Below are 11,099 nucleotides of genomic sequence, written 5' to 3'. Positions count from 1 at the left end.
TCAATGAGATTTTTTTCGTCTTCCTTGACTTGCACTTCGGGTGCAATGATTCTCAAATATTATCTTGGTCTAACCTCTCTATCAAGGGAAGTGAGAAGGGTTCTGTTTGGGGGGGGGGTGATATAGTAAATAACGTTAACCCTTTTTCATTGATCAAAGCATCTCAAGTTTGTGTCAAAGTGACCTACAGCAATTAACATAATCTGATTTTGTTTTTAAATAACTTTTTTTTTTTAAATGTTACCATTAAAAGTGCGAAATCCAGAGATTTTCGGGTAAAGTAGGAACAAAAATGTGTATTTTAAGTCAATTAGTCAATACATTTTGTTTAGTTTCTTCTAACTCCCCAATATGAGAATACAAAATGCAATAGAATTCAAGAAAGTCTGTCTTTCGGAAATAGAGAAACTCTGCTCGATGGTATAAAAGCGGCCTTGGGTCCTTTGATCAAAATCTGGAGAATAAATTACGTACCGGGTCATGTTCCACAACACGTGCGTGACGCAAATATAGTCACAATAAAGAAGAACAAAGGAGATCGGAGTTATTGCAACAACAACAAAAAGCCAACAATTATAGGGATGTCTCTCTCCTCAGAATAGTTGGTCAAATATGCTACAGTGACACTATCCAGTGGGGGAAAAAAACTTTCACTGGATAATATATTTAAAAAAAAACTGGATGAGCAAGAATAAAAATGTAAACACCTTCCGTAATTATTTAAACCCAATTTTATTTTCCTGAAAATAGTTCATAGTACTTTGATTTCAACGAGTTAATGTATTGTTCATGGGTACAAACCACATACATGTTTCAAATAGTTCAGACCTAATAAATGGGATGGAAGTCTTGTTTAACACGATAAAGGAACTAGTTTGTCTTGTCACTGACCATCACAACAAAACGTTTCACCAGCCCGTTTCCTTCTTAGTATTTCCCGTTGTTCACACAGCACAGTCTTTTCTTTCAACACGGTCTTCTAGATCAACACTGTAGCAAGCACAATACAGTTGTACACAGCATACACTGTTAGGCAGCCGTACTTTAAAGAACAGGAATATTTAGATTACTGACCAATGGAAATATTATTCAAAGAATAATTCCTACTTTGCCTGAAATATATATCAACACTAGCTAATACCCGTGCTAAGCTTGTTTTGTAAAATGTTTTACATGTTTCGGATGTTCCTACAGAGTTAAAGATAGTTTACTTCCTAGTCCAAACCTCCCGCAGGACGACGGGAGATGGGAGCGGGCAGGGTTTGAACCCTCGACCGTCGATAAATCCGAACGACAGTCCAGCACGCAAACCGCACGACAAGGCAGCCATCCGTTGGTCAAATTAGTCACAAGCTACGGTTGAAAAAGTTGATATTTATGCATAATTTGCTCGAAACGCACTTAAACCCATCAATACAACGGCTCCCCCACCTCCAACACAATTTTCTAGCCCTCAAATTCTGTTTTTGTTTTATCTGCAAACACTATCACAGAGTATGCACAAACACTTCATCAGTTGTAGCCTTCCATCTCCTTGCACTATAATTTCCCCACCCCACGTATACACACAATATTTTCAAATGGAACGCTCCTTCCGCTGAACAGTTTGATAGAAGAGACATCGCTCTTTACATATTTACTTTTATTTTGTCACTCATGGATCTAGATAGGCCTTTATATTCACTGTGCCAATTTTTAGGACATTAAATGTTTGCTTTAGAATAGAGGTTTACTTGAAGGCGTAGATCTAGTCCTTTTCAATTTGTTCTACACATTATCATTAACTACAGTCTATACATTTCAAATCCTAGTCTTGTTCTCCACACACACTTTCGTACAGATGTAAAAACACATTTGCTGTAGAAAAAAAAAAAAAAAAAAAAAAACCCAATAACTTTGATAAACACAATGATCTAAGGAGAATCCCTCACATTCACTTGGACTATTATCTACACCTAGAGGAGAATTAGCTTTAAAGATCTGACCTGTCAAGAAATATACATTAAAAAAACAAACAAATTGGAATGAAAGAAAGTTACACACGCACACAAAAAAAAGGGTTAATAAGTGCTTAAATCTAAAGAAATTATAGTTTTGACTTTAGAATTAAAATGAAGGATTTCAAAGAAATATTTGGTAGAAATTGTGAATAAAAATTCATTTTGGTACATTTAGCAGCCACAGTTTTTGATCTTGAAAATGGCTTAGTTGTTCTAGCCTTAAGTTAACTAAAAACAGGTTAAATTACCATAGTTTTATCTTCCTCTGCAAGTGGTCAGGACCAGGAATTTTAGCGTGTATATATATATATATATGTATTATATATATAATCAATGTTCTGTAGAATGCTGGATTTCGTACTTTGCCAGTCATCATCATCATCATCAAACTCCATTAGAGTGAGGGCTTGAGAGGCTCAAATCCTCTCTTGCAAAAGCCCTGGACAGAAACCCTGCTGTCTTGCGTAGTGCATAAATGTCGCCATACAGGTCGAGAATTTTGGGTTTCCCAGACCTGTCGAGACAGAGATCAACAAGTCTGGGGCAGTCAAACAGAATATGAGGCACGGTATCCTCTTCTTCCCCGCAGCGGGGGCACCGTGAATCAAAATTTGGCCATAGCCGCGAGAAATATGAGCCAACAGGACAGTGGCCTGTCCTGCACTGTGCTATAATAGCTTGCTCAGGCCTGGACAGCCTTTACCACGGGTAAGTGCGGTCAGGGCGCCTCATGCGCTCCCAGACTCCACGGGCTTTTTGGGACTTGTCTCAGCACTCAAACCACCTTTCCATTTCTGTTTTTTGTATTATAGCCAGGGCTTGATGAAAGCTTACAGCCTGATCAGTGGGTGGAATTTGCCCTCCCTGGTGGGCCAAAGAGTCTGCAATTGTGTTGCCAGTCACACCTTTGCCAGTAACATATATATCTCTATATACATATTAAGCTTGTTACTGAAACAGACACAAATGAAAACACTTGAGAAAAAAACACAAAGTTTAGAACCAAAGATTTTTTATTGTTAATAGAGAACTAGCAGAAGACTAAATGTGACAGCGCTGATAGGACCAAATACAACAGTCAGTGTTGGGCACAGTTCAATGGATTTTTAGGACTTTGGTGAAAATACAAACACATCAAGATGTATTGGGAGGTGATTGTTGCGACAGCTCTATAGAAGCTCTCCCAGCCTAGCAAGGAGAAGTTTGATATTCAAATATATAGGAGTGAGTAACAGTTCTAGAATATATAGGTCATGTCCTCACAGTTTGTTCAATAGTTTATTAGATATAATACACAAAAGCTAGGAAGTTTTAAAAAAATATATGGACAATCAGTTTTGTTTGTTTAATTATGTGTATGTATAGAAATATAAATCAATTACATAGAGTCAGTATCGAAATCACAATAAAAAAAATTACCTAAACAACAGAAGTTTAAAACACTGAGGGGCTAGTTTTAACATACAATCCTGAAAGTAGTTTGAAAAATAATGTACAAAGAGTTTCACTTTTATTTCATTTATTACCTTAGAATTTATTAAAAAAAAAAAGGTTGAATAAACAGGTTTAAAAACTAACACTATTGCAATGATGGCCCAAGAAAAGTTTTAAAAGTCATGTTACAATATACTTTGTATTTTACCAAACACTTTGATTTCTCTGAAACTAGCAGCAAGACTGAAGGTAAAAGTACAGGAACCTGTCAACTTCACATTGCTTTCACCAAAGTCACTTGAGATTTAATATATTTTCATGACTGAAGAACTATTCAAAGGGCCAACATCACAATTACCAAAGAAATCTATTTTGTCTTTTCTCACAGCTATCTACAATTAATTCAAACTTCTGATTTCCTAATATGTATAAAGATAAATATATGTATATCCCAAAAGTCACAGGGTTAGATATTTACTTCGACATGAATAACAAGGGATACAACTCAGAGACATGATGACACAATGAATACAGGGAATTAAATATTGCACAAGTTTGTCCTTGTTCAACTTGAAAACATTCAATAAATCAACAACAACAATAACAAAAAAAAAAAAAAAAAAGAATGAACTATATTTATTTAGATGTAAGTATGGTATATAAATATTGATACATTCAATGATACATAGGCCCTGATGCTGAGTCCCTACGGAGGAAAAGGTCACAGATGTGCTAGCTTGTCCCCATGACACTTGTAAGGGAACAACATCAAAATAGATTGGAAGCAAAACTAAATTTTGTCTTTTCCGACAAACAATAGAGCAGACACCAACATCCATAAAGAGAACAGAATTATGCACATTGATCAATTCTGAGGATGCAATATCCTTAAGAGAGAATATGTAGGCATGCTTTGAAAAAATCTTTTATACCTTATGGTAGAAATATAATGAAGCAATAATATTAAGACCATACAAGTGGAAGTACAGATAGAGTCAAGTTTTACTGGAAGCCACATTGTCACAGCTTAAAATTCTTAGAATTTTAATCTTTGACTAAGTGCTTTTTCTTTAAAAGCCAAACTACTATTTTGATTTAAAAAAATATTTTCAACACAATAAGAGTTCTCTTGTTAGAACTTATGGTTCACTTTGAACAGCTGTTTCTAGAGTCATTGGGGCAAGCCAGGACTGCGGGACTATGTCAGAACAAATGAAGATTTACATAATACACCATCTTGAGACAAAGTTCTTATTAATGTGTAAAGACTCAAACACTGGTTCTTACATTGACACTAAGACTAGAACTTTGAAGCTTTGTCTGGGATCAGACTTGAGTGTGACTAGAAAAACTGTGAGCAAAGAACATGAAGTCTTAGTGGCAGCTTACTAGCAAACTACAATGAGAACATCATGACATAGACCATGCCTTGAAATGCCTTATTTCTAATGACTCTAGAAACAAAAGACCAAATGAAGAACTACCCTTTAAAGTAAATGAAACAAAAAAGTAGCTTCCCTCAGAGAAAGAAAAAAAACTCATGTTATATATATATATTTATAGTGGGTCATAGAAACAAGTAATTATTAATTAGAGCTAAATAAATGGACATAAATTAAAAATATTTATAACAACATTGAGTGACTTAGTAGTAAATAATTCAATAGACATGGTATTGGTAAAATAATGGATGCACAATAAAGAAATAAAACATTTGCATTTATTTGTTTCAATAATCCCATAGTTACAACAACAACATACAGAACACTTCCAACTAATTCATTCAATAATAGTGTCTACTGTAAGATCACTAAAAGATGAGATAATTATAAAATCTTATTGCTAAAATAACTCTCAAAAAAGTATAGGAGTCTAGAAATATAAACAGCTTTTTGTTTTCAAGTGATAACACAAAAATAAGATGTTCAGCTTAGCTGTCTTGTTCTTCAAAACAATAAAACAATCTGGATGAGAAAATATGACTTTATCAAGACTTATTCTGGTAAATCAATCTAGTGACTGTGACATTAAAAGCTGTGAACTAGAAGATGACTTCAAGTGAAACATTTGTTTTGAATACATACACAGCCTTCTTCTTGCTGTGTGTCTAGTACAGGAGGCATTAAAGTGTTTCAGATCATTCACTTGACTCAGGGTTCATAGCCAATTTCATGAATGATTTTCCAGGTTTTCAAGGTAGAGTTTTAGATTTTCAAGGTATGCATCGCACCATAGCAATCAATATATATGTATATATATTTACATACATATGACATTAATATGTAAAAAGAACAATATATATATATATATATAAAAAAGAATTCATCTCTAGTGTTTCCTAAGCATTTAAATGCAACTTTTTAATACATTAGAAAACACACACAAGCTTGCACTACAGAAGAATAACTTTTTAAAAATATGAGATGTAATTCAGCTAAAACTGTCGCAATCTGAAGTTGGAAATTTTCTTAAATTGACATAGATTTGTAAAAAAAATATTTCATTCTTACTATAGCAGTTGACTTGCTTTCCATCAGTTTTAAGTACATTACAACCAAAATAACTCTACGGGCTTTTCTACAGCTGTGTGCGAAATATTTTCGTTAAATCTACAGTAGATCTAGACTCTAATTTAAGTCACTAAATTCGCGGACTTTTCACAGCTGTGAGAGAATTATCTTCACTATATTCTATTGGATTAGCGTAAATTAAGTATAGATCTAAGTCACTAAATTCGCGGACTTTTTTTCGAATTATCTTCACTGAATCACCGTAAATCTAACCCTAAAATTCGCGGACTTTTCATGGCAGTGTGCGAATTATTTTCACTGAATCTATCGTAAATCTAGGTCTAGAGTCTAGATCTAAGTCACTAAATTCGCGGACTTTTCATGGCTGTGAGAGAATTATCTTCACTCTATATTCTATTGGATTAGCGTAAATTAAGTCTAGATCTAAGTCTAAGTCACTAAATTCGCGGACTTTTTTTCGAATTATCTTCACTGAATCACCGTAAATCTAGTCCCTAAAATTCGCGGACTTTTCACGGCTGTGTGCGAATTATTTTCACTGAATCTACCGTAAATCTAGAGTCTAGATCTAAGTCACTAAATTCGCGGACTTTTCACGGCTGTCACTGCTTCTCAGTCTAGATCTAATTAAGTCACTAAATTGGCGGACTTTTCTTCACGGCTGTGTGCGAATTATCTTCACTGAATCTATCGTAGATCTAGACTCTATAGATTCTAACTCAATGTCACTAAACTTCGCGGACTTTTAACGGCAGTGAGAGAATTATCTTCACTAGATTCTAGTGATTTAGCGTAAATCTAGAATCTAGAGTATTTGTAGAGCAATCTAGACATTAGATGTAGGCCCCTACCTGTATCTAGATCCTTAAATTAACTAAAATTCACGGAGTTTTCAGGTTAAGCGCGAATTATCTTCACTAGATCTAACTTAGATCTAAATCTAGATACTATTTCTAGCTAGATGAGAAGGATGGATCGTGAGAAGACTCAAAAGTAAAGTACCGGTAGCAATTATACTTAAACACTGAATCATAATCTCCAAATAAAAAATCTAATAAAATACTCAGAAAGACACAAAGATAAGATGATATACGGACTTTCCACGCGAAGTCACTCTTACTGTTACAACAAGAAGATTTTCGGCGAGGGAGGGCCCGGAGGGGTGTAGCCTTCACATTAGGCTGCTAATTGCTCTAGTTATAGACAATAGTCACTACAGACTAGATCTAGCGCGTCTTCAGTCGTAACAGTGAAAGGAAAATAGTGCTAAGTGAAATGCTTGCTTCAGCCAAGGTCGTTTTCAATCACGAGGTCGCGCTTCACAAGTGGGTGAAAGGCGGTGTAGACGCGTCGTCACTGGTCAGCTCAATGTAACCGGGAAAAAAACGAAAATAAACACCAGGTATCGGGAGGGAAAGAACTCAAGGTCCAGTTTTAAAATTCAAGGTTTTTTCACCGTTTTTTACGAAATTCAAGGCTTTTTCAAGGCCTTGAATTTAATATGAAATTCAAGGTGTTTTCCAGGTTTTCAAGGTGGCTACGAACCCTGTTGACTTAGCTTTCTGTTGTTCAAAGTTCAAACTTTTGTAATCTTTATGAGGGCACACAACTTGAAATTAGAAATCATGAATTGAAAATAGCACAAAAGAATCAGGGTTAAGAGTATTTTGATTCTTTCAAGCGAAGAGATCCTCTAGTCACTAGCATTGACCACTATCTGAAGTCTTTCACCAGAATAAAAAAAATTAAGTTAAATTAAACATTTTGTAGGCAAAATAAAAAGAATCTAATAAAGTCTATGTTAATACACTAACATATGTAAAACAAGTTCTAAGCTGAATGACATTATCATAAAATATAAAATTATTAAAGAGTGTCAAAACTATAGTTTAAAGTAAAAGCTATTACCTTGAGATAGTGATCATAAACAACTGATCAAGTTATATGCCATTCAATAAAAAGAGTAAGCTTAAAATAAAAACCTGAAGCATAACAAATATATGAAACAAAAAAAAAAAAGCTGCAGTTTAATATGGAGCTTGAATCAGGTACTTTATGTGTCTTATGTCTTAGCCTTTGATTTTCTGGAGAATGTTTTGTAAGTATAAAAATCAATGCATTTAACTTGATAAATCTCTTTATTTTTGAAGAGATGGATGGACTTGTTCTGTCATGCATCATTCTAAAAAGCTTGCAGCATAAATTAGTTCAAATCAAGAAAGTGACAAGAAAAAAAAACTGAAGTATGTACATCAGATCACACAACCAATGTCAGGGGAGACAAAGAGTCTTCTTCCAGTACCAGAAGAGAGGGATGTGCATGATAGCAAGATATCTAACCACAGAATTGATAGAGATTATAGCAAACTTTAGCAATTGTTGCTCTTGTCTTCAAACTTTTGTTAAGAATGATTTGCATTGCAAAGTAGCGCAAGTTCTAAAACAAATGACAGAGCTAACAGAGTAGCTTTCAATTCTGTCGTGGACACTGACACTTCTCACCTAAAGAGTTGACACTAAGAAGATATCTGTATGAACACACAAATAAAAAGCCCCTGCCCTAAAACTATACAATATTCTAATTTATTCAACAATGCTTTGTCTTTGGTCAGTAAGACAATGCTACTAAAGATCATGTCCAAATTGAAACCATCAAATAAATAAACTGGCTACAACAAGTTCCGGATTGAAGCAATAAATAGTCACATACACAAATTGTGTAGAATATCATTTTGTTTTAAATAGCTGAATGACAAATTAGATTTTACTATTAAGTAAACAGTACAACAATAACCTAGAAAACATGCTTACAAATAAACTGTAAAATTAACCTAGAAAACATGCTTACAATAAACTGTAAAATTAACCTAGAAAACATGCTTACAATAAACTTTAAAAATACAAAAATTTCTATAAAATGTACAGTACATAGCTCCAAACAAACAACTTTCACCCTTCTTTTCCAAACTGTATGTAATTAAAACAAATTGAGCTTCCAAAAGTTAGTAAGTTGCACTAGTCATCGAGTTCAGGTTCTTGTTTTTTGTCATCAGGTTCAATGAGTGACACAAGGTTTACCTAGCTGTGTATATATCTGATGGTTGTATAACATACCAAGGGACCCTTACCATTGGTAGAGCAGCTCATACACACACTAAAATAAACATGAAACAAGTTTCTGAAAAAAAAAAAAAAACCAACAACATACAAATAATGTTCAGATTCTACTCCAAGAAAATATATTGGTCAGTGACTAAGCTTCAGTGTCATCCCCTTCATGGCCTTTTAGACGCAGCCGAGCAAAGTCCTCAAAAATAAAATCATCATCCTTGTCGCCATAGAAAGCTTCGCCACTGGGGACAAAACAAAAGGAGAAGTGAGAATGTGTAGTTAAAACAATTTTGAGTCTTTACATATCACTAACACTAGAGTGACCCTGCTAGAACATGGCACTGTGCTCAACACTGATAGCTAAGTCAAAGAGTTTGTCTGCACAAGAAGAGAAGCTTAGATCATGTTAATGTCTAGCTAATGTACTACCCCACATGTAGAAACAAGTCAGATATGTTTTTTTAAAAATTAACTATAAATTATCATGGCATAAAAATGTGGAGAAACTATTATTTTAAGTCATTGTGGAGGGAAAAAAAAGCATGCCCCGTTTAAAAAAAAATTCTTCTATAAATTACCATTACAATTAGAAGCATTAAAGAAAGCATTTTTTTTAAACAAAGTAAATTATTAACAGCTAATATAACATGACAGTAACAGGATGATTTAGCATGAAGTTAAGCAAGTCAGGATGAGCCCTGCTAGCAAATCACTTTTAACTAGTTAACAATTTGAACATCCTGTGTCTTCCTAACACCTAACATTGGTGACAGACAAAAAGGGTCTGCTGGTAATGTGAGCTATGACAGCTGGAGTGAACAGTGACGTGGGATGAAACTATCTCCCTCCCAACCAGAGCATGCCACATGGAACAGAATCCATCACATTCAATGTTGAGATACCTGATGGTACTTACTAATTAGCTACTTCACTTCTGTCTGAGTTGGACAAATGATAAGAACAGACAGTCATAATGAAATAGTATACAATTGCAAACACAAGACAAATGAATCAATCCTTAAAGTTATAATAGTGGGATGCTAATGTGCTTTTTACTTGATTAATCCTCTTTAGAAGTTTTCTAACTTTTCCAATTTTTATAAACTTTTCATATTTCTGAGCTCTGTATTTCTAAAGAGATCAGCTCCTATTTATTTCTATTACTAAATGCAATATACATAATTTCTATTTTGAACTGTTTCTAAAATGAGTAAACAATTTGTTTTTTAGGCAGTAAAAATACCATAAAGAAACAACAAAAAATAAAATTAAAATATTTTATGCGCTAACAGACTAATGAACATTCTGTAACAGTTGTATTTTTTAGGGAGCCAGTAAACCAATGATATGCAAATATAAAAGATTTTATAGTTGTAATTACTAAACCCACTAGAGCCAGATGAGGCTCATTACTTAAGTAGAACTTTTTGTCAAGAAGAAAAAAAAAAATATGACAAATACTATACATGTAAAATATGTTTACAAATTACTGTTAATTTAAGTGCATTCCATTAAGCACTGAACAAGACATGAAAAGTTGTTTTGATGGACAAGTGCATCAGACTTTAAGTTTGACTCTACTTTTCACCCTTTCAATGCTCTGAAACTAGTTGTCTGCTTTCAGTGTCCTTTAATAAAAGTGCTGTTTTTTTAGCAGCCCCCAAAAGGGGAAAAGACGCTATTAGTTTTGTGTGGAATGTCTGTCCGTCCGTCCTGTTAAGATCTCATAAACTAGAAAAGATAGTGAAAATCTGACACCATAATATTTTAGACCATTCAAAGTTCTGATGCAACAGCTACTTTTTTCTTTTCTGAAAGCAAAAAATCTAATTTTTAAAATCACTTATACAAGCATTTTTTTCATAAAAATACCTCACTTTTACAACTATTCACTATTAATAGTAACAAACACGGGAGGCTCTTTAGACTATAAACCATATCCGGAACACATTTATGCAAATGGTTTTAGATTTTTTGTCAAAAAAAATTTGTGTTAACATTTATATTGCTAGGTTAAGTTCTG

The 11,099-nt window shown here is 34.0% G+C and overlaps 1 protein-coding gene across 12 annotated transcripts in view; it reads right to left on the bottom strand.

Annotated features, from left to right (window-relative positions):
• Window positions 1–2,995: 2,995 nt before the first annotated feature.
• LOC106055827 (beta-arrestin-1-like) overlaps window positions 2,996–11,099 on the bottom strand; it is a 99,148-nt gene continuing 91,044 nt past the window's right edge. For 11 of the 12 annotated variants that reach the window (XR_008775135.1, XM_056013252.1, XM_056013251.1 and 8 more), the window contains one exon: window positions 2,996–9,318. Coding sequence is in view for 10 of the 12 variants with exons in the window: in XM_056013252.1 (XP_055869227.1) it covers window positions 9,219–9,318 (100 nt within the window). In the remaining 2 variants the exon portion in view is untranslated. The remainder of the gene's footprint in view (window positions 9,319–11,099) is intronic. The other variant, XR_008775134.1, reaches the window with a different exon arrangement.

Source organism: Biomphalaria glabrata, chromosome 15, assembly GCF_947242115.1.
Source record: "Biomphalaria glabrata chromosome 15, xgBioGlab47.1, whole genome shotgun sequence".
In the NCBI taxonomy this organism is placed as follows: domain Eukaryota; kingdom Metazoa; phylum Mollusca; class Gastropoda; family Planorbidae; genus Biomphalaria; species Biomphalaria glabrata.
This window is presented reverse-complemented; position numbering and strand designations above follow the sequence as displayed.